Source organism: Gracilinanus agilis, chromosome 1 (genome assembly GCF_016433145.1).
Source record: "Gracilinanus agilis isolate LMUSP501 chromosome 1, AgileGrace, whole genome shotgun sequence".
Lineage (NCBI taxonomy): Eukaryota > Metazoa > Chordata > Mammalia > Didelphimorphia > Didelphidae > Gracilinanus > Gracilinanus agilis.
The window spans coordinates 501,680,725-501,705,326 of NC_058130.1; the positions used below are offsets into that span (position 1 = coordinate 501,680,725).

Below are 24,602 nucleotides of genomic sequence, written 5' to 3' on the forward strand. Positions count from 1 at the left end.
TTAAAAAGGTTAAAGACCCTAGGTTAAAACTTCTTGATCTAATCCAACCCCTTTATTTTATAGATGAGAAACCAGAGGACAGGAAACCTCTTATGAAGGTCTTTAAAAATAGGAAAGAGAAGTTTGCTTCAGACAAAGTCGTGTTGGAAAACAGGTGAATGGACCACATATCAACTCAAGATCCCTTTCAGGCTTGTGACTGCTTCTAAAAAGATCTCTTAAATAGATCTTATAAATGTTATATCTTGTTTTTGAGGGGGAATCCTTTTCTTCCATCTCAAGGAGATGTATGAAAAAGGAAGGAATAATGATATATTCTGGATTATCCACTAAGAGAGGGGGAATGTGATTCAACACCTTGTATAATTAGGTTATTAGATGATTCTAGTATTTGGAGCTGGAAAGTATCATTGTCTCTGCAAAAACAATCTGAATTTTCAGTAATCTGAATTAATTCAGCAGCTCCAGGAAGGAGGGTCACCTTTCAGTCAGCCTCAAAGGCGCAATTTGTGGCTCCCAAATACTCTGACTTCTTCTTGTGCTTCAGCCACATTTTCCGGAGGATGTTGGGGGTTCCACAGCTAGTTCTGCCTGTCAGTGGCACAGAGGCTTCTGCTCCCTGGGGGAAGGCCGGATCATCTTCAGGCATTTTTCTCGGCAGTCTTCTAGGTCTAAAGAGAGAGGTAGAAGAAGAAACAGAAATAATTTTTACTCTCTGTTTCATCTTGAAACAGTGATCTTGATCAGTGATCTTGAGTCTCTCTCCCTTTGCAATGGGCCCCTTTCCTGGGAAGGAGAAGAAACCCTCTGCCCCTTTCCTCAGACTACCTCCATTGGGGCCCACTTTTTTGATGTTGAAAAAACTTTCAGTTCTTCCTATTGTCACTCATAGCTTAGGATTTAGGAACCTCCCTCCCCAAATCTGACTCCAACTTCCATTTCTAGCCTTTTTTATAAACTAATAAATGTTATTCAATGATTATTGGTATTGTTATTACTATTATTATTCATTGTGTTCCAAACACTGTAGTCTCAGAGTATATACACAGGCCTTTAGATGTTGTTCCATTTTGCCTGACTCTGTGGCTGTATTTGGGAGGTTCTTTTCTTTTCTTTTTTTCTTTTTTGGTCATTTAACAGTTGGTGTGCCTGTTTTTCTTCCCTTTTTCTTTGGGGTTTTCTTGGCAAAGATACTGGAGTGGTTGGCCATTTTCTTCTCTGGCTCATTTTATAGATGAGGAAACGGAGGCAAACAGGATTAAATGATTTGCCCAGGGTCATAAAACTAAATGAATGAGGCCAGATTTGAACTAGAGAAGGTGATTTTTCCTGACTGTAGGCCCTGTGTTCTATTCATTCTGTGTGTGTGTGTGTGTGTGTGTGTGTGTGTGTGTGTACTATATGTTGGTCCACTTACATAGTTATTTGCTTTTTTCCTCCTTCATTATTTTGTGATCTCTTGGAAGGAAGGGACCATGGTTTTTCTTTTTTTTTTTTTCCCCTCTTTTTTTGGCCTTTCTTGGTATTTCCAGAGCCCAGCACTGTGCCTATTGATTGAAGGTACTCCCTCCTTACTCAGCCATTTCAAATTCTTACTTTCTTTCAGGCTTCTTTTAGGTATCACCTCCTTCCAAAAGACTTCTCTGATGCCATGAGTTGAAAGTGACTTTTTTAGATTCAAATTTTTCTTGAATTCTCCTTTGCCCCTATCATGTTCTATCTTTAATCAAAAATCAGTCATTCAGGATTTTGTTAAGCACCTACTATGTGCCAGGTACTTTTTGGGAAAATGTATAAAGAATGAAAAAAACTCTTACTCATAAGGAGTTACCATGTATCCTATTTATTTGTGTACATCACATTCTCCCAGCTGACTGTGAAGTACTTCAGGATCCATAGTGCCTAGTATGGTGGCTTGCAAATGGTAGATGTTTACTAAATGTTTATTGAATGGAATTGAATGCTGGGTGGTGCAGTGAATAGAGCACTGAACCTGGAATCAGGAAGCCCTGAGTTCAAATTTGACCTGGGCAAAGTCTTTTAACCTTGTTTGCCTCAGTTTCTTCATCTGTCAAATGAGCTGGAGAAAGAAATGGCAAATCTGTCCAGTATCTTTGCCAAGAAAACCCCAAATGAGATCATGAAGAGTCAGATATGACTGAAAGAACACAACAACAACAAGGGAAACTAGGGGGGGAAAGGGTTTAAATTTTTTTTTTCAGTGTCTGGTGTCATGAAACAAATGCAAATATAAGTGTATTAGAACCAGCTGCCTAGACTGTTTTCAAATGCATTCATTTACATTGAGCAATCATCTATGACTACTGGGATGCAAAGTAATATGCAGTGCAACAGTATGGAAAGTCTCTTGGCTGTGACTCTTGTGGCTTAGCTCTCAGGTGTTAGCTAATGATTCAAATCTATTTTTAAGTCTTTCTGACAGATTCTCCGAGTTGACCAAATGGTTTTGGTTTACACTGATCTCACTAGTTTTTAAATTCTTACATAGCATTTATTTTCTGACTCTCTCATTTTGACACATAATCACATCCAAACTTGGATTCATGGTTATAGATGTTTCCGTAACTAGACTGTAAACTCCTTGTAGGTAGACTCTGTTTCATAGATGTAATTGAGCTGTTTGATAATGTAAAGGCACTCTGCCAAGCTCCAAGAATAGAAAAGTTAACAAAGGATCAGTCCCAGCCTTCATATTCAATAATTAATTTCTAGATCCTGTGCATGCACTATATTATATTCTGTCTTATGGACAAGCTAATTTATAGGAGGAGCAAACACAATTAGGATGGAAGGAAGGATTAATTAAGGAGGGAGCCTTGGAGCTGAATCTTGATGGAAGAGGAGGCTTCTGAGAGGTGGAGGTGAGAAGGAAGTACATGGGAGATGGTCTGTGGGAATGCACAGACACCGGAGATGGAATGTTGCACGCAGGTGATAGCTGGTTGTCCAATTTGGCTGGAATGTAGAGTGTAAATGGGAGTGAGAGACTCTCTTCTATCCCTCTTGGCACATGTCAAAGCTCTACTGAGCACATACTAGTGTTTTAACTTGACTTAAATGACCTTGACTTGAAGACTCTTATTTAGCATCTTCCACCCTTGGTGAGATATTAAAAGGACAGGAAACAACATTTATCCACCCTGGCAGTCCCTACCTGGTGGATTTTAACTTTATAGTAGTTCTCCCTGACTTGTTTCTTCCCCAGTAAAGACACCCTCCACTTATCTTTCAGAGTGACCTTCCTGAGATTCAGGACTGACCAGATTATCCCACCTTTCCCCACTTAATAAACTTCTGTGGTTCCCTATCACTTTCAGAATGAAAAATAATATATTCTCTCTGATTTTTATTTATTAAAAAACAACACCTTACTTTCTGTTAGTAACTTCTTTAAGGTAGAAAGGCAAGGGCTAGGCAAATGAGGTTAAATGACTTGCCCAGGGTCACAGCTAAGAAGTGACCAGATTTGAACCTAGGACCTCCCATCTGTAGGCCAGATTTGAACCTAGGACCTCCCATCTGTAGGCCTGGCTCTCAATCCACTGAGCCACCCAGATGCCTCTCCATATTGTGTTTTCTTTACCTCAATGAGGAACCTTTGCTTTAATTCAGAAGGTAATTTTGATACCAATTACTTAGACTCTGAAGGTGATATATCTTGTATTTACATAGTTATTTATACATTGTCTCCTCCTTTAAAATATGAACTCCTTAAAGGCAGAGACTGTTTTTGCCTTTATTCCCTCCCCACCCCCCAACCCATATCCCCTGCCCAGGGGCCTGGCACCTAGAAAATGCTTAATACATGTTGACTGGCCTTTTAAAAAAAATGAACAAAAATAAAACCAAATTGATAGTCCAGGGCCCAGCACCTAGAAAATGTTTAATATGTGTGGACTGGCTTAAAAAAATTAACAAAAATAAAACCAAGGTGATATATATCCATCTCCTAAGAGCCAACCTTCTAAAATAGATGCCCAAATAAGTGGAATTACTTTTATCAAAAAGTACTTCAGACCAATCCTGGAGAAATAAAATGATGGGGCAGCTTTCTAGAGAGCAGAAATTTATTGCCCTCATTCGAAGGTGATTTATGATGGACAACGTTTTTGAGTCACTGGATGACCTGTGACCCAGACCACCTGCTACTCCTCCGCCTCTTTCCAGACAGGCTTTTGCCATGAAGCTGTCATCCCAGACCGTGCAGCCTCAGAAACTCAAAGAACTTACTCTTTTGTCAGAGTTCGGCCACTTTCTTCTGCTGCTGCTACTTCACTGACAGGAGGCTGTTTCACAGTGATCCTGGGCACGGAGAGGGAGGTCTGGGGTATCTGTGCGGGGCAGAAGAACACAAGAAAACCGTCAGGATGCAGCTATAAACCCATGTTTCTAGTCACATTGGCTGGTAAAAAGGGAGACTTTAAAATTGAACAAAAAGGGTCAGAGAAAAAGCTGAAAGGGGACAATCATTTGATGAAATTGCTAGCATGGAATGAAGAAAGAGTTTTGGCACTTAGAGCCATTTTTGACTTTTGACTTTTCCTTCTTCTTCATCCCCCCCTTTTTAAAATTTGTTGTTGAATCTGAATATTAATTCTTCATTTGAAAAGACTATTAGATTAGTGACTTTGTCTCCATTCTACAACCATTGCCAAGTCAAGGCCTTTTCCACCTCTTGTTTGGACTAGTACAATAGCTCATATTTCTGTGCACCTAAGGATTGACAGAGCACTTGCTTCTGTAAACCCTGTGATAGGAGTGTTAAGTACTATTATCTCCATTTTATAGAATGCAAAACTGAGGCAGAAGGAGGTTAACTGACTTGCAACATAGCAAAATAAATATCAGGGCTGAAATTCAAATTCAGATCTTCTGACTCCAAGACCAGATCGGTGTTCTTTCCAGTAATAATCATAATGATAAGTATAATAAGGATTTATATAGCATTTACGATGTGGCTGGCACTACGCTAAGCACTTTACAAATATTATTTTATTTGATCCTTGTAATAACCCTGGGAGACAGACCCTCTTATGATTCCTATTTTATAGTTGAGAGAACTAAGGCAAACAGGGGTTAAGTCACTTGCCCAAGGACACATTGTTAGCAAGTATCTGAGGTCAGATTTGAGCTAAGGTCTTCCCAATTCTGTGCTCAGCATACTGCCCATTTTGCCATCATGCGCCATGGTGGTCACATAGCTTACAGCAGTGATTCCCAAACTTTTTTGGTCTACCACCCCCTTTCCAGAAAAAATATTACTTAGCCCCCAGGAAATTAATTTTTTTAATTTTAATAGCAATTAATAGGAAAGATAAATGCACCTGTGGCCATCACCACCCCACTGGATCGCTGCAGCACCCACCAGGGGGCAGTGGCACCCACTTTGGGAATCACTGGCTTACAGGGATGTATGAGGGTTTTGAGTCATTCCATGTCTTCCCTTCTGAGGCCACCATCTTTGATTTCTGTTCTCTGTCTTCTACTTTACAGTTATTGCCATCATGACCACCTGATCCCCCTGATCCCCCAAGCCACGGCCACTGCTGTCACCCTTCTGAGGACAATGTTTAGTCCCGAGGCTAAGTGTTACAGTCCTTCAGGCTCCCTGGCTATTGTGGTTGTCATCCTTCTTCCTTTGGTTTCCAAAGTGAGAATCCAGGACCAACTCATAGGCTATATGAACTTGGGCAAATGACTTTATTTGTCCAATTGGGATGATGATACTCAACCAATCTACCTGATAGACAATTGTTGAGGATCAAATGAAATAATAGTTTGGAGAATTGGCTTGATTGTTTTTGGGGGGTGGGGATAAAGAGTGAGTAGGGTTATGTTATGGTCAAACTAAAGCTGCTATGGGTAAAACTATTTTTTAAGCAGTGGATAGAAGGCTGGAAGCAGTTTGGTACACCACCGACAACTATTTGTTATCAGGAGAGTAGGGATAGGAAATAGGAAGTAGGAAAATAGGAAAGTATTTATAATTCTTATATTATGTCTTAAATTCGAATCCAATACTAACATATCTAAATAAACCCCCCAAATCGAACTGCTTTCTTCTCAGTTTCTTCTTGCCTGGAAGAGCAAACATCCTTAAACTTACTCTCACTATCTAAAATAATATTCTCTATATAACTAAACTATGCTAATTAATAAAATCTTCTTTAACCTCCTTAACCAAGTACCAGAAATTCAAACAGTCAGTGGTGGAAACTGCCTGTCACAGTGACACAGATGGTTCCCCTGAGCCCTCAAGTTCTGAGAAGAAGAGCCTTTAGGGTCAAGCCCTTCCACCTCACGGTGCGGAGAAAACCCCTCAGATATAAACTTCTTTCTTAGTTTTGTATATAAACTCCAACTCTAAATAGCCAACTGCCAGATATTCCTAACACTGACACAGAACCTTCAAACTCCTCTCAGACCGAAGCCAGAGCAAAATGGACTTTTTCTAACTGATTTCTTCCCTGTTTTATAGTTTTCTCTTAAAGAGACAGAGTTCAAGTCTGTCTGCTACTGCCTCTTTAAAGAGACAGAAGGTGAGAGTTGTCTAATGCTATCTCTTAAGGAGAAAGTGTACAAATTAAAATCCTTCCTCTGACCTAAAACTTCTGCTCCTAACGAGACAGAGTATAATTACAAAATTCTTTATAGCAGTTAAGGAGGTAGAGAATTGGGGGGCTGAGCCCAAAGTCAAGGTAAGAAGAACATTTGAAAAAAACCCTGTACTGGCAACTAGAAAAGCTGGATTCTAGTTCTTTGTCTTCTTCCGATGCCTTCTATGATTCTGGCTGAGTGACTTATTTTCTCTAGGCCTCAGTTTACTCATTTATCAAATGAGAAAGTTGGATTAGATAAGACCTATATTCACTTCTTTCATCTTTGAAAATCTTTACAGTTTATTTAGAGTTTTTTCAGGATCTCTTCAAACTTCTGAGCTCATGTCATCTTAAACTGCAGGCGTGACTCCAATTAGTCAATAAACATTTATTAAGAATCTACTATTTGGGGCAGCTAGGTGGCTCAGTAGATTGAGAGACAAGTTGCAAAGCAAGTGAATCTTGGCTGGAACTCAAGAAAAGAGTTCCAAAAAGAACGTGGGAACAGACTAAAGGGAGGACTTGAAGCTGGAGCTGGGAGCTGAGTTCCTATTTCATTTGGAACTTAGGAAGGTGAACTTCCTGGAAGTTAACTGACCTTCCTGTGAGGAGCAGTGGAGCCATTGGACCTGTTTCCAGCTTCTGGACTTATCTCTCCCTCTGTTCCTGCTTTTGTTCCTGTTGTGTTCCTGAATTTAATTTTAACTTACCTGTGTGACTCTGAGAAGAAAGCCAACTTGAACCTAAACTGTGATCTGTCTGTGTTCCAAGAACCCTGCAGGCATTTATTTGCCTATGGATCTTGGTGACCCTACCATCTGGTCATCACCCTTATCCAGCTGACCTGATCTATTCACCTTTACCAAAGACTGTTTTGGAGTGGCCTTAGATAGTGAAGTTAGAATAGATATTTTGGGGTACAGCACAGAGAAGTCAGGGTGATAGCTTCAAGATCAGAAGGCAAGTCCATGTGGACCTCTTAGATTGGTGGGATGATTTTAGAGTGTCTAGTATTAGAAAAAAAAACCTTCGACCCTTCTTCCTATCCCATTCCTTGTTTATTTACATCATTAAACCTTTTATTGCTACATAAAGCAGTCAGATTGTGTTTCTGAGAGATCTAAGACAGAGGGCCACCATATTTCCCTCTAAGCCTGAGACAGACAGAAACACCAGACTTTCAACTTCATCCACCTTTTTAGTGGTCAAACTCACTTCTTTCACAAGTCACATCCTATTGCCTAGCTCTTACCACTCTTCTGCCTTGGAACCAATACACAGTATTGATTCTAAGGTGGAAGGTTAGGATTTAGGGGAAAAAAAGAGACTGTCTTACAACAATGACCAATATGGAAGTGTGGTTTGTATGATAATACACATTTGGCCCAGATCAAATGGCTTACCATCTCAGGGGAGGGGAGAGGGAAAGGAAAGAAGAAAGGAGATAGTTTGGATTTTATAAATTTGGAAAATGTATGTTAAAAATTATTATTATATGTAATTGGGAAAATAAAATATCTTCGAATTGAGAATTTTAAAAAGAGCCTACTGTTTCAGGTACTGTGCAAAGTGCCGGGGATACAAAAGAGGCAAAAGACAGTCTTTGCCCTCAAGAAGCTTATAATTTAGTAAGGGATACAAACAAAAATGTACAAAGTGAGCTATGTATAGGATAAATAGGAAATAATTAAAAAAGAGAAAAGGTACCAGAATTAAGAGGGTTTGGAAAAAAGCTCCCTGTAAAGTGAGATTTCAGCTGGGACTTAGAAAAACTAAAGAAATCAAGTCATAGCAGAGGAGAGAGAACATTCCAGACACTGGAAAATGCCCCAAATCTAAAAAACACAGGAATCCAGGGTTACTGGCCCAAAGAATACCCATCGAAGAGTAAGGTATAAGACAATTGGAGAGGTAAAAGGAGGCTAGGTTATGAAGGGTTTTGAATAACAAACAGAATCGAAGGCAGGCTGGCTGCACAAGAGATATTAATGTTTACAAGATGAAAGAGAGGATGTGGAATTTATTCAGATGCCAAAGGATTCCTTGGCAGGAAAGAAAAAAGGAATACTTATTCTAAGTGATTTGGCTGAGTGGCGTTTTGTTTTCTTGTGAAAATCTTATTATTCCTTCAAATGTAACTGGTAATTAACGAGCTATTCTCAAAATGATTTAGTGAATGACTGGTAGTAGGCATTAGATAGATGTTTGTGACTGATTGATTGATTTGGCAAACTGGAGGACTGCCCCTCTCCCCCAGGCCAGGCCACCTAGTGTGAGGCAGTGACAAAAGAAGGAACAAAAACATCCTCTGTGTCTCTTTGTGACCAACTTGGCAAGGTTCCCTACTACATTAGACTAGCTGCATTAAAATTTAATTTTGGCTTAAAAGAGAGCTATTAGTGATATGTAACTAATTAGTAAGGTAAAAACCAACGGTTTTAAAAGCAGAGAAGATTTCTATTTAATAGTGAGATGCTTTTCTATCATTCTCAAGTCTAAAACGCCGGACGCTCAACTCCTGATCATGGAACAGGGGATAGGCATAGCATGGCAGATATAGGTAGCTTAATTTCTCTCACTTACCAGAGATTTTCCATATGCTCGATTCCCACACAAAATTAATGGTTTGGGATCAGGAATTCCCACTGCAGAGCAGAACAGAAATAGCATTATCGTTTAGCAGTATCATCTGTCCTGCCTCTCTCTCTCTTTCTGAATCTGATTCTCATAGCCAATATTCAATGTAAAGACATTGAGGACTGTACTAGATGCTAAAATCAGAAAGCAGCATGAGCATCTCCAGAAAGGCAACTGGAAAATTTCTGGCTATTAGGTGACATAGCCTTCTCTCTTAGTACTTTTTTTTGATGGGGAAAGTTAAAAAAGAACCATTCCTGTACCTCTGTAATTTACACCTAGGGATCTAGCATCATGGGAATTTATCTGATTTGCTTCAGAGAAGTGGAAATTGCCCAACCCAGAGAGTTCAGTCTTACTAACCTTGGAAGTACATCACAGTGTCATAGAAATAAAGAGTTGTAAGGGACCTCAGAGATTGCCTATGGTAATAACAACAATATATTTATATTGCAGATTAAGGTTTGCAAAGTGCATTCCTCATAATTACTCCATAAACAAGGCAGACTAATTAAATCTCTGATCAAAGCATGTCAATAATATCCTGACACATAATCATTCAGCCACTTCTTGATGAAATCAAGCAATGGGGCACTTCATTACCAAGAAATCAATGGATCAATGATCACAGGGTCTCTGTGGACTCTTTTAAAAAAAAAAATAAGAAGCTCCCTTTCTTGTGTCAGTTATTCCTTTGGAGATGAAATAGGAGAATCCTGTCCGTCTGCTAGATGGATCCTCTTCTTATAAGAGACCCCTACTTGCTGACTTGTTGAGCCTTCCCAGATCAAAGAGCATCATATAAAAAAAAGGATTCAGCCTCCTTCAAAAATAGATGTGTCTACCAAGAGCAATCTTTGTAATTTCAAGGTATGGTTATATTCTGTAACAGTGATTCTTTTTTTTTTTTTTTAATAGTAGCATCATCCATTTATTTATTTATTTATTTATTTATTTGCGCCTTCACTCATTTATTTATTCATTCATTCATTCATTCATTCATTCATTCATTCATTTATTTATTTATTTATTTATTTATTTATTTATTTGTGTCTGTAAAATTAAATACTTATTTTTTAGAAAAATTTTCCATGGTTACATGATTCATGTTTTTACTTTCCCCTTCAACCCTCCTTCCCCCATAGCTGACACACATTTCCATCTCACAGTGATTCTTATTTTTTTTTTAAACTCTTACCTTCCATCTTGGAGTCAATACTGTGTATTGGCTCCAAGGCAGAAGAGTGGTAAGGGTAGACAATGGGGGTCAAGTGACTTGCCCAGGGTCACACAGCTGGGAAGTGTCTGAGGCCAGATTTGAACCTAGGACCTCCCGTGTCTAGGCCTGGCTCTCAATCCACTGAGCTAAACAGCTGCCCCCCTCACAGTGATTCTTAAAGCATTTCTCAGGAACTGAGATCCTTTCAGGGTATCCATGAGGTCAAAACTATTTTCACAATAATAATAAGACATTTTAATTTCTCATATACTAAAAAGTTATAGATATAATTCATATAGACGAAAGCTATTTTAATAATTTTTAAGAATGTGGAGGGGTTCCTGAGAACAAAAAATTAGAGAACCACTGTTTTAGTATAGTCTTGTATGATTGCCAATTCTCAATTTTACCTCTGATGACTATTGCCTTTTGGAATTTTATGATAGATCCAGTCAATGAAAAGAGATAGATGACAATTTAAGAGAGTGGTAATAATGCTCTGGATGTCTCCTGATTCTTTAATTTTACTTAGCTTGAAACATAGATCAGATCAGAAAGGGAATAGAATTTTAAAGTCCATTTTAGTTGAATGATTTGATAAAGTTAATTTTTGATGATGAGTGCTTGTTAAGCTACTTGAGAGCAAGGACTGTTTTCTTTCTTTCTTTTTTTATCTTTATTTTCCCAGAGCCTAACACATTATAAGGACCTAATAAAATCTTGCTGAATAGGTAACCATTTTGTATCAAACTCCTAGTGCTTCCCAATATTATCCTGCTTATTCTCATAATATCTTAGTAAAGCAGGTCACAGGATCATAGAGTTTAGAGGGACCCTAATGGTCCATTCTTGACTCCTCTTCCAGATTTGGAAACAGAGGCCCAAAGGCACATAGCCTATAAATAGCAGAGCCAGGATTTAAACCTAGGTCTTCTGCCTATAAATCTAGTTTCAATATACTCCATACCAGATGGCTTAGCTAGGATGGATGAAATATTACTGGATGAAGTCAGTTGCCATTTTTAGGACTCCAAGAAAGTCTTTGCTCACTCAATAAGGGCAGTAGGCCTCTTTCATGTTGGATAAAACTGAAAATTCAGAAGTCTTTTCCTTTAGTTTAGCAAAAAAGGATGCTTAGATTTCAGTGCCTATAAAACTCCTTGTAATTTATCAACCTGCACTCCCTTCACAATGGGAGAACTGAATACTTGGATTCATTTATAGATGAGTCATCCTTTGGAGAAAGACAAGTTGACTGGGCTGGCTTGGAAAATCCTCTTCATACAAATCTTCTCCCTTCTCTACATGGCAAGGTTGGCATCTTTCAAATGGGAGGATCTTGGAGAATTGGATACTTCCACTGCTCAAAATCAGACAGATAAATGGACTTCCCATGAACCATGTCCATATCTGAATTCCTGGGATGATCTAGGTCAGACTCCCAATCCTTGTTGCCCTACTACCTGATGGGTGGATGCTCAGAACTTGAATTAATATCTATGCAGACCTCATGAAATAGGATAATTCCACCCAGCCACTGCTTCCCATAAGGGTAATAGGGCTTACTTACCATGTCTGGCTGTGTTTCTGGCCAAGGGTTGTCCTTGTTGCCCGTTCTGGAGGCGGCCAAACCTCCTTTCTTCACCTTCTCTGCAAAGGACCTGAAGTCGTTCATTCCGGTGGGGCAGCAGCTCCAGAGGCCCATGGATGTGATAATCAGTCACTGCTACCACCTACAGGGGAGAAGAAGAACTGACTTGGTCATACTTATCGCAGAAGGTTTAAGGTCATTTCTTCGCATACCTCCAATTACTATAGGGAAGCCTTTCTGCTCAAGGTCAAAGGTTTTTACTGATAAGAAGTTATATCTTCTTTCTGAATCTGGTTAAAATTAGAAGACTTAAAAATGCTTAGAAATTCAATACTTTTAAAAAATTGGGAGAAATTTTCCTTTGCTTTAATATTGGTTAAAAACAGTCACAAGATCTCAGAGTTGGAAGAAACCTCATTGATCATCTAGTCCAACCCTTGCAGACAGATGCCTTCTAGAACATCCCTGATAAGTGACCACTTAGACAGCTTGAAGGTGTCTAGTGACAGGGAAATCACCCCCTACTTACTATTCCCCTTCTGGACAACTCCAATTTAGTACTCTCCCTACCCCATTTATCAAATGCCTTTCTGAAAACTCCATGCATCAGGATTAGTTTTGAACTCTGAAGACAAGAAGTTCCTCATACACACTGCAATCCTTTAAATATTTAAATGTTTTAAAACAACTTGTTACTTCCAAAATTTCTTCTCTAGCTTAAAATGTCCCTATATGTCTGGAATAATCTTGGATGTTTTGAATAATATGGTATGAATTTTAGACTATAAGATTTCTCCTTAATTTTATCTTATTTTGTTTCTATTTTCTCTGAAAAGATGAAAGGCTTTTATTCTGGAAATGATAGAACAAAAATTCCTAACAGGGAGATGATACTGAAGATAAATAAGGAGATAATAAAAGAGTCCCTAGGTCACCATAATGCAGTCAAATCAGATGGCCCAGATGAACTACATATTTTGTTCTTGATACGAGTAGCAGATGCTGAATGATTGCTAGTAGCATAGGAAAGATACCACAGAATTGGAGAAAGACAAATATCCTGATTTTTGAAAGAGGGAAAAGAAAATAGTGTAAACTATAGGACAGAGAACTTGATTTCAATTCCTGGGAAAATTCTAGAAAGGATCATTAAAGAAATGGTTGGAGTACACTTAAGAAAGAGAAATCTTGGTAATTTCAAAGCAGTTCCATGGAATCATTAAGAATAGGTCATGCCAGACTAACCTCATTTCATTACTGGAGAGGATTACTAAACAAGTAGATAAGGAGAAGGCTGTGGATAGTTACTTAGATTTTAGTAAAACTTTTGATAAAATATTTCATACTATTGTTGCCAAGAAGATGGAGAGATAGGGATTGGGCAATAATCAGATGGATTAAAAACTGGTTGAATAGCTGGAGTCAAAGAGTAGTTATTAAAGCTTCAGTGTCTTATGTGGCAGGAGGTTTTGAGGGTGAATCTCAAGGATCTGTGCTTGGTCTTATGCCATTTGATATTTTTATTAATGCCTTGGATAAGGGACAAATGCTCCAAAAGGCTCTTGAAAGGCTAGCGTATTGGATTGAATCTAAAAATTCAATAGGGGTAAATGGAAATTCTTATACTTTGTTACAAATTAAAAGCAACTTCACAATTATAAGTTGGTGGGGGGAGAGTTGAGGGGTGGCATGAATAGACAGAAGTTGTCCTGAAAAAGATTTGGTGGTTTTTGGTGGATTGAAACCTTTATATGAGTCATCAGAGTAACATGGGAACCAAAAAAGCTAGATGACTTTTGGCTGCACCAACTGGAGCATAATTTACAGTAATAGTTTAGAGAGATACAATTTAAGTAAGACATTGATAGAACAGTGAATAATGTCCAGAGGAGGGCAACAAGGAGAGTGAAGGGCCTTGATAAATTCATGACATATGAGGATCAGTTGGAGAAACTGGTCATGCTTAGCTTAGTAAAGAGACTTCTAGGGACCCGATAGCTGTGTTCATGTATTTGAAGGGTTACCATGTGGAGAAAGGAGTAAACTTGGCTCTCTTGGCAGAAGTAGAAACAATGTCTGAAAGTTGCAGGGAAGTCAAATTAGACTAGATGTTGGGGGAAAATTAAGAGATATCCCAAAGAATGCTTTGTCTCAGGAGATTTCTTGTCTTTGGAGGTCTTCAAAAAGAGGTTGGACAATGATTTGTCAGATATGTTATAGTGGGGCTTCCTTTCAAGTATGAATTGGATCAAATGGCCACTGAGATCCTGTCCAACTTTCAAATTCTGTGATTCTTCCTATGAGGACATTCCAGATAGCTAATGTCCCTCCCAATATGTGGTTCCCAGAATGGCACATCATACTGTAAATATGGTTTGATCAGAACAAACTGGAGTAGGATTATTACCCCATCATGAATCATTTATTCACCCAAGAATATTATTTATATATGTTTCTCCTCTCCATGTTCCAGGTTGAAGTATCTCAAGAATATTTTCCCTATAGCTATGGAAAGGAGACTCCAAAATCTACTTTGTGGCCACAGCTGCCTTCTGCCCATCTATGAATTATTTTAGGGGATTATTCAAATGTGCATCTGCTTACTATGGAAGACTTCAATCTTATATTGTTGGGAACTGAGCGTTAGTCCATCCCTTAGCATGTTAGAACATGGTTTGTGGTTAGCTTCTCCTGTAGATAGTCACATAGCAGGTTCTTTTTATTTTTCATATCTCATCTGGGTTTGTTGCATCTGAGAACAGTTTCAAATCTTCTGAGATCCAAATTCTTGCCCTGCCCATAGAGTAAAAGGGAACAGAATCTATTTCTGTGTTTGTGATCTCTTTGGTCAATTTGACCATCAATATGGCATTGTTTAGGGAGTTGATTTATTGCTAGTTTGGTTTATCTAGGTCAGGAAATGAACCATGCCATGGCCCAGTTTGGGTTTCTGACTCAATTCCAGCCATTTAGAGCATTTGGATTTCACTATTTGCATTAGGAGAAAGTCGTTTTTCTTTCCTGGATGTAATAGAAAGTCCAATGTTCATAGAATTCTGCCGTGAACCAGGGAAATGTCAGACCTTAATCCAGGTTGAGTGGCACCACTAATCCACTCTCTGAGATAAATTGCTCATTTTGTGGCTTCAAGCCTCTGCAGTGGGTGGTCCTGTATACAGCATTCCCAGCTCAGAGCGGGGTATAGCCCCTTTCTCTCAACTCTTCCTCTTTCCCATTAGTCATGCTTAAGGGACTCGCCTCTGGTCACACAACTTTGCTCTGCCAGATCTGACCCAGTATATTAAAATTTTGAGGATGATTAAAGGCAGTTCTAAAGCCATTGGTGCAAACAGAAACACAATAGGCTCTGGGCATTCAGGGCAAACTTTTCAAGGAAGTCAGTTCACTCCTTTTAGCCTATCCATGTGTCAAGGGAACAGGTATTCCTTTATGAACAGGGAAGTAGGAGAGAGAAATGCAGTCACTTTTACTGAGTGAACTATTTTACCTTTAAAAATACTTTTGTAGTTAATCTAACTTCATTTTCCTAACACTCCCGGGAGGTGGTAAAGGGGAAAATACACCCATTTGGCAGATGGAAAAATTGAAACACAGTCCCAACTCTGTTCTTACTTGCTGTGTGGCCTTGTACCAATTGCCTAACCTTAGACCTTTATTTTATTTCATTTGTCATAGAACTTTCACTCTCTGAATCACAGGTTATATTTTGAGTCTTGAATGAGATAATGGATGTAAAAACATCTAGCAAAGACCTTGGTGAGCTGTGAACTAGCTTATTTTAAACCCATTGTGGTCATGTAATTAAAAGAACACTAAGCTTAGAGTCTAGAGGAATTAGCATAATATAACAATTATATAGCACTTTACGAACATTATTTCATTGGATCCTCACAACCTCCCTGTGAAGTAGATGCTGTTATTTTATTAACTCCATTTTACAGGGCAGAAAACTGAGGCTGAAGAAATTTAGATAACTTGCCTTAGGTCACAGGACTAGTAAGTGTTTGAGGCAGGATTCGAACTCAGGCTTTCCTGGCTCCACAGTCCTAGGTTCTGTCTGCTGTATCACCCATGGTAGCCGCTTGAAAGCTATGCCCATGTTCATGAAGAAATGGAATTAGTTAGGACTGTCCTTTGGAATTTCTGGATTTTGCTCTGTTCAAACATCCCTTTTGATGCATTTCTCAAGTGATTCTGGAACCAAATTTAATCCTTCAACATCAGAAAAATGGAAAGTTTTTTTTTCCCCAGCCATGGTGGATTGGGGCAAGTAGGGAAAGATGGTCACCTTACTAGATCATCTGCATGAATGTGAAGTACTCAGCCAAGCAGGGACATACTTGAGGTTTGCCAGGCCAGGGAGTGAGCCTGGTTGATCTCCAGGTTATCTGCTGTTTTGCCTGCTTGTGAAATTAAATCTGTGTATCTAGGGATATCTAGGGATAAGAGAAAGGCATATTTTTTTTTGAAAGAATAAATTTTCTGTCTGTATTTCAAGGAGAGGAGGGAGTAAAACTTATCATTCTCTTTGCTTTTTTTCCCCTGACCCAAACCCCTTACCCCAGCCAGCTATGGTGCTCTGTTTCTCAAAGCCATACAATATCTTGGGGCTATTCCAGTGGGCCCCCACAGTAGAGTACATTAAACCGACACCAGGAAATGGACCACTGAAAGGTTTGATTGTGTGACTCTTTGCTCCTGAAAGGCTGGTTTATTTTCTAGTTTCAACAGTACAGCCTGTTCCTGCTGCTGGACTTCAGGCTTCAAACCTGACAACAGCCATGCTGATCTTTCTTAGCAGAGGGGGTAGGAAAGAGGTAAGGGTCCAGGGACCCCTAACTAAAAGAAGGCTGAGAGGTGATGGTTCAGCCCTTTCTTATGTATGCTCCTTGGAGGCAAATGGTTTCCTTCCTGAAAATAGGGGGAAAGAAGCTAAAGACTTTGATAAAAATCTAAACCACAGAGCAAAATGCCATCAGACAACTTGGATTTTTATGGGAGGGATCCTCTGATTCCTCAATTTCCATTTGGTTATCAGGAGAGTACAGAAGGTAGAGTTCTTGTGAATTAAGTTCAGAAGAAAACGTGGCTGGCAATCACAGGACTCAAAATGTGTCCTGAATGGGAGAGTGCTGAAAAGAGGAATGGGAAAAATGTGGAAGGAGAATTGTGAGCAAGGGAAAAATCTGGCAGGAAAGCATCTGGCTACATTGAAGGTTTTAGAGTAGACGTAAGAGTAGACATAAGAAGGGCTGGTCAACATGGAATATTAGTAAGTATAGTTTTGGAATCTCTCTTGGAATCTTTAAAATAGAGATGGAGTGTCATCTGTTTGGAATGGTTTTACATGAAGGCAGGGGAATAGATTAAATTAGTGTTTACCATTCTATGGATTTCAAGATCCACTATGAATGCAAATCAGTTCAATTCAACAGGTATTTTTTAAACTCCTACTATGTACAAGTCATTGTGTTGGACATATAGACAAAATGAAAAACATTCCCTGTCCAAAAGGAATTTACCTTTTCCTGAGTGGTGGGTATGTCTGTGAATTCTCATGCACCCAAAGTATCATTAAATTATTCCTTGCTATCTTTCTATGGCTCTATTTTAACTAGCCCCCTATATTTATTGATAAATAACCCTGTCTTTCCCCCATCCCTACTTTTTCCTAGCTCTGGGATCATGAAGAATCGACACATAAAGTCAGTTTTTGTTTTGTAGGAAAAAAGGTAAATAATTGGGTGGATTGGTGATCTCCCTGATGGAACATTCAAGACTACAACCCAACTACAATTTCTTATACTGAGTCTATTCCATGTCCTGTAAATCCACCACAGTGGGGAGGTCACTCAGTGAGCTGAGGGCCTTTAGATCTGGGCATTGCAGAGATTTCAATGGGAGCTTGACCAGACATTTCTTTTCTCAGTCATAAGTCTCTTTGAGACTATCATTTACACTGGTTTTCCTGCACAATTACTCTTTGGTAATATGTTATAGCCTTCTCACACCTAACAGGCACCTCTGCAATGTCCTTTGAGTGAACCACAATTTTGTTTTTTAAAGGCATTCAAACTGTCCCATGTTTTGTAGCCATACAGCATCATTAGAAGGATATTGATTCTAAAACTGATGAGTCTAGGGCAGCTAGGTGGCTCATTGGGTAGAGTCCTAGGCCTGGAGATGTAAACTCTGGCTCCAGATCTGGCCTCAGACACTTCCTAGCTTCCTAGCTGTGTGACCTGGGCAACATTGCCTCACCCTTACTGCTCTTCTGACTTAGAACCAATACACAATATTGATTCTAAGATGGAAGGTAAGGGTTTATTAAAAAAAATGATGAATCTTTGCTTCAGGGAGTAGTTTTGGATCATTAAAAGGCATTACATTATTTCCCTAAAGTAATTGAATAAACTATCCTTCTATTTAATTATAGGTCCAGTTCACTGTCCATATGCATTATGTGATTAAGACAGATATGCTGATGGGTTCTATGGGCTGTCCATCAAACTTATAAAATCATCTAAGCATTCTGGCTCCACTTGTTTTGATTATAGATCTCATTTAAGGAGCTCTGAAATGTTCTGGAGATTGACACAATCAGCATAATGTCACCTTCAAATAGGAACAACCAAAGGACACCAGCATTTAGAAGGAACCTCTCTTCCATTTGGATTCAGTGTTGGATGTCCTCCATGACCGTGTCAAATACCTTTTGGCAAGCCTGCATGTTTTATGCTTCACTTGATATTAATAATCCTGGGGTCACAAGACAATGCTATCTCTGTTGTTATACCATTTGAGGTGTCCTAGGTTAGTTTATTCATGAGAGTCATCTTTTTAGAGGAGAGCCTTTAAGATATCATTTTTAGGGGGCAGCTGGGTGGCTCAGTGGATTGAGAGCCAGGCCTAGAGATGGGAGGTCCTGGGTTCAAATCTGGCCTCAGACACTTCTTAGCTGGGTGACCCTGGATAAATCACTTAACCCCTATTGCCTAGCCCTTACCACTCTTCTGCCTTAGAACCAATATACAATATTGATTCTAAAAGGAAGGTAAAGGTGTTTTTTTTTTAAGATATTTTATCCTACTGGATGTGTAATATCTTTTGCGTACACTCCCTTCTCTGACATTGCTAACACACTTGTGTGGGCCCTCATCACCTCATTTCTGGACTATTGCAATAGGCTTCTTTCCACATTAATTCATTTTCAACTCACCTGTCAAAGTGACCTTCTTAAATCAATCTGATCATGTTACCCCCCTCCCCCACTCAGTAAACTCCAATATCAAATATAAAACCCTCTATTTGTTGCCCTTCAAAACCTGCCCACCCTCACCTTTCCTGTCTTCTCATGCCTTACATTCTCCTCTTACCTTAGCATCTCTGTGATCCAGTGTCACTGGACTCCTAACTATTTCTCAAGATCCATGATCTTTCATTGCACTTTCATTGGCTGGCCCCCATTCTTATAATACTCTCCCTCCTCATCTCTGTTTCTTGGCGGTAATATTCTCTATCCCTAATTTCATGTCCTCAAGTCACTCCCCATCCCAATCTACCCAACACTTCAAGTCCCAGCTAAAATCCCACCTTTTCCAGGAAGCATTTCCTGATCCCTTAACTCAAGTGACTTCCTTCTGCCAATTATTTCAAATTTATTCTGTATAAGAGCTTGTTTTCCCAAGGCTATTGCCACAGTGTCCCCTTCATTGGGCTAGAAGCTCCTTGAGGGCAGAGACTGTCTTGCTTAGTCCAGTGTCTGGCACATATTAAGCACTTAATAAATGTGTATTGACTGATATGTAACAATTGGTTGATATATTGACACATATATATCTAATTTCCATACATACATACATATAATTCCATCCATCCATCCATAACTATATACATATATCCATTTACATATATATAGAAAATAACTTTAGGGGGGATGGGAAAAAAAGAGAAAGATTGGGAAAGGTCTTTTATAGAAACTGAGATTAGATGAATATAATAGACTTCTCTACTAGCAGTAATGCAATAATTCAGGACAATTCTGAGGGACTTATGAGAAAGAATGCTATCTACATCCAGAGAAAGAACTGTGGGAGCGGAAACACAGAAGAAAAACAACTGCTTGATCACATGGTTCAATGGGAATATGATTGGGGATGTAGACTCTAAACGATCACGTAGTGTAAATATTAATAATATGGAAATAGATCTTGATCAATGACACGTAAAACCCAGTGGAATTGCTCATTGGCTATGGGACGGGGGTGGGAGGAGGGGAGGGAAAGAACGTGAATCATGTAACCATGGGAAAATATTCTAAATTAATCAATTAAATAAAAAAACTTATAAAAAAAAAGAAATTGAGATTGGAGCTGTCTTTTTTTCCCCCTTAAAACTCTTACTTTCCATCTTAGAATCAGTACTGTGATTGGTTCTAAGGCAGAAGAGTGGTAAGGGCTAGGCAATGGAAGTTAAGTGACTTGCCTGGGGTCACAGAGCTAGGAAGTGTCTGAGTCCAAATTTGAACCCAGGACCTGCTGTCTCTGACTCTCAATCTGCTGAGCCACCCAGCTGCTCCTTAGAGCTAAGTCTTAAAGGAGGCCAGGAAAGCCAGGAGAAGGAGGTAGGGAATGGGCATTGCAAATGAATAGAATAACCAATGAAAAGCACAAAGCAAGGTGATAGAATGTCCTGTTTGGAGAACAGCAAGTAGGTCAGTATAGCCAGGTTTCTATGATCTAGAAATGGAGAAGAAAATCTAGGATATAGAGGGAGAAAGCTAGAAGGAAGACAGGCTATTTAGGAAGGGGCAGGGTTGTTTGGGGCTTTAAATGCCAACCAGAGCTATTTATATGTGACCTTGAAGATAAGAAGGAGCCAAAAGAATTTACTGAATAGTGAGATGTCGTCAGATCTCCACCTTAGGAAAATCACTTTGGCAGCTGAGTGTAGGGTAGATTGGAATGGAGAGAGACTTGAGGACATGAAATACTACTGACAAAGGTCCATCTATGGGCCTTGTCTAAGGGAAAACTGAGAGAAGATTGTATATCACAATAAAAATGCCTTTCTTTGTTATTAGGTCAATAAGTATTTTATTAAGCAACTTCTACGTGCCAGGCACAATGCTAAAAGCTAAGGATAAAAAGAAGACACAAGACAGTTCCTGCTTTCAAGGAGCTCACAGTCTAATGAGGTAGGAAACATGAAAACAACAACACACCAACTAGGTACAGGAAATACTGAGTTTTAGTTATACTGGTGTCCCCAAAGTCTTAGTGCAATTTTAAGTTATCAAAGCTTAACACTGCACTAAGCCTTTTGGGACATTCTAGTATTCTTTTGGGGGGTAGTTAACTGGTGCAGTAGATAGAATGCCAAGGCTAGAGTCAGGAAGATTTATCTTTCTGAGTTCTAATCTGATCTAAGAAATATAAAAGCTGAATGACTTTGGGCAAACCAGTTAACACCATTTGCCCCAGTTTCCTATAAAATGAGCTGGAGAAGAAGGGGGGCAGCTGGGTAGCTCAGTGGAATGAGAGTCAGGCCTAGAGACAGGAGGTCCTAGGTTCAAACCTGGCCTCAGCCACTTCCCAGCTGTGTGACCCTGGGCAAGTCACTTGACCCCCATTGCCCACCCTTACCAATCTTCCACCTATGAGACAATACACCGAAGTACAAGGGTTTAAAAAAAAATGAAAAAAAAAAATGAGCTGGAGAAGGAAACAGCAGACCACTCCAATATCTTTCTCAAGAAAACCTCAAAAAGAGTTGGACATGACTGAAATGATAAGCAACAACAGCAACAAGCATATTCTTAAAAAAAACCAAAAAACCAAACACCAAACATTTTAAGGAAGAATTGCAAATCTTAGTCACATTGAGTTTTCATATTCTAAACCTATTTTAGTTACCTAAAAGATGTTATGATTTAGTGCTTTACATTTTGTAAAAATCCATTTATTATAAACTTAATACTTAATATTAACATACCTGGTTAAATTTGCATTTTGACATATTTAATTAAATTAAGATTGATGCATAAGATTTCATAACTTTTCAGTCATTCTCTCCTACTGTCTCTAGTGTTTTACATTTTAAAACTATTTACAATCATCTTGGTAGTCTTTGTAAAGCATGATTTTGTAAGCAGAGACACAGAAATAGAGAAGGGAACTGTCTTCTTGAGGTAACAATAGTGTGGGTGATTCCTTATTCCCAACTTTCTTCTCCATAGTCATGAGTTACCTTTGGCTAGTTCAAATCCAGAGTGATGAAAGATTTTTTGATGAAAGGGACTTTCATTAAAACTAGAGACTTTAATGAAAGAGTGAGGTCTTCTGTAACATTTCCTCAAACAGTAAATCTCCCACAATTCAACCTTTTTGCTCTCCGTTAGTGATTTTTATCACTTCCTTGTGAATTCCTGAATGCCAGGAATATAATTCTTCTAGACTGTGGCCTTTGGTTTTTCAAGAAACATCAGGAAGATTTGAATCATTGCTGTACAACCAAGAATCCTTCAATAGATTAAAATCCAATCTCAACCCCAAGAAACACTTTTTAAAAAATGGAGAGAAATCAAATACAAGAGAATAAAAGATGAAATTTTCTTACGCTTTTGGTCAAAAGATGTTGTGAGATTTTGACTTTTCTTCTGGCTGGGCTGGACACTGAAAAGTGAGTTAAAGAAGACTAATTAGAGAGAACATAGGATTATAGCATCTAGTGATCTTGAATACCCTTTTTTGAGGACTCTCTATTGAATTCCTGGTGTTGGAACTGGGGAAAAGAAAGAAAGGAAAGGCAAGGAAAGGCAATGTGATATATATACATACATTAAGGAAAGCTTTGAAAGCAAAAAAATAAAAAAAGGTTCCCATCTTGTTGGTGATGGTGTAGATTATTACTGTAGAATAAAAACTGTATTCATAAGCAAAAGCACACTTAACTGATGTCATGACTAGGCAACATGGAGTGGTTAGGCCAGGACAGTGTATATGACTGGTTTTTGGAAGATGGAAATTGAGAGAAATCACGACAGATTAAAAAAATAAACAACAGAGTCTTGACTTGGTCACTTTGGAGTAATGTCAACTAACAAAAAAAATCAATTTTACTGATTTTAAGAATTATTTGCATTCTTTCTGTTAAAAATATTTCATTGTGGAGAATGGAGCAGCAAAGGGAAATGCCCCTTCTATATCTAAGTTTTCTTGGTCCTGCCTTGCCATTCAGGCATAGTTCTGACAAAAAACACAAATGCTATTTATTAGTTTTTAAATTATGTTTCCATGACCCCTAACTGAGTGTAATTTTTATTGCATTCTGATCTGAAAGGGATGCATTTAAAATTTTTGCTTTTCTGCATTTGTCTGTGAGATCTTTGTGTCCAATACATGGTCAACTTTTGTGTAGATGCAATGTACTATGTGGAAAAAAGGTACATTCCTTTTTATCCCCATTCAATTTTCTCCAAAAGTCTATTATATCTAACCTTTAAAAATTCTAGTCATCTTCTTCACTTATTTTTTTGTTTATTTTTTGTTAGATATATCTAGCTCTGAAAGGGAAAAGTTGAGGTCACCCACTAATATAGTTTTACTATTTCCTCCTGTAACTCTTTTAACTTTTCCTTTTAAAAATTTGGATGCCATACTATTTGGTGCATATATGTTTAGTATTGATATTGTTTCATTGTGTACGGTGCCTTTTAATATGATGTAGTTTCCTTGTCTATCTCTTTTAATTAGATCTACTTTTGCTTTTGCTTCATCAGAGATTATGATTGCTATCCCTGCTTTTTTTTTAAACTTCAGCTAAAGCATAGTAGATTCTGCTCCAGCTCTTTATACTCTGTGAGTCTCTCTACTCCAAGTGTGTTTCTTGCAAATAATGTTATAGATTTCTAGTTTTTAATCCATTGTGCTATCCACTTCGTTTTATGGGTGGGTTCATCCCATTTCCATTTACAGTTATGATTACTGTGTATTTCCCTCCATCCCATTTTCTACTTGTTTAACCTCTCTCTCCCTCCTCAAAAGTGTTTTGCTTCTGGTCACCACTTTCCCAATGTATTCTCTCTTCCATCAGGCCCCCTCCCCAAATACAAATATATTAGGAAAGTTAACATATTCATTCACTTTGAGATCATCAGATCATAGATTGGTGTAATGGGGTATTGATCAGAGGACTGATCAGCTGAGTTCCTCTCATCCCACTTGATGAAATTATCCTCTAGTGAGGTGTCCCTTAATATTTCCTTGTCTATGTTCCCTGAATTTTATATATGCTAAATTGGCTGGGGAAGGGGAAAAGTTCATAAATTCCATAAAGGAGGGTCCTCTTATGAAGGTCCTCATTACATTTTAAACTGGAGGAGATGTTAAAAGTCATCTATGTCAAGCTACTCATTTGAGAGATGAGGAAACCCAGAGAATTTAAGCAACTTGGTCAGTTTACCTGTTACAGAACTGGGATGCAAACCTAGGATGTCTGAGCCAAATCCAGACAT

At 38.6% G+C, this 24,602-nt stretch overlaps 1 protein-coding gene across 1 annotated transcript; it reads right to left on the reverse strand.

The window, feature by feature from the left end:
- Positions 1 to 484: 484 nt before the first annotated feature.
- On the reverse strand, positions 485 to 24,602 carry VXN (vexin). The gene is made up of 6 exons (XM_044682586.1): positions 24,551 to 24,602; positions 22,706 to 22,761; positions 12,047 to 12,209; positions 9,204 to 9,265; positions 4,252 to 4,352; positions 485 to 671 (listed from the first exon to the last, which is right to left on the reverse strand). Exons 1-6 carry the CDS (start codon positions 24,600 to 24,602, stop codon positions 485 to 487), a joined length of 621 nt encoding a protein of 206 aa, XP_044538521.1.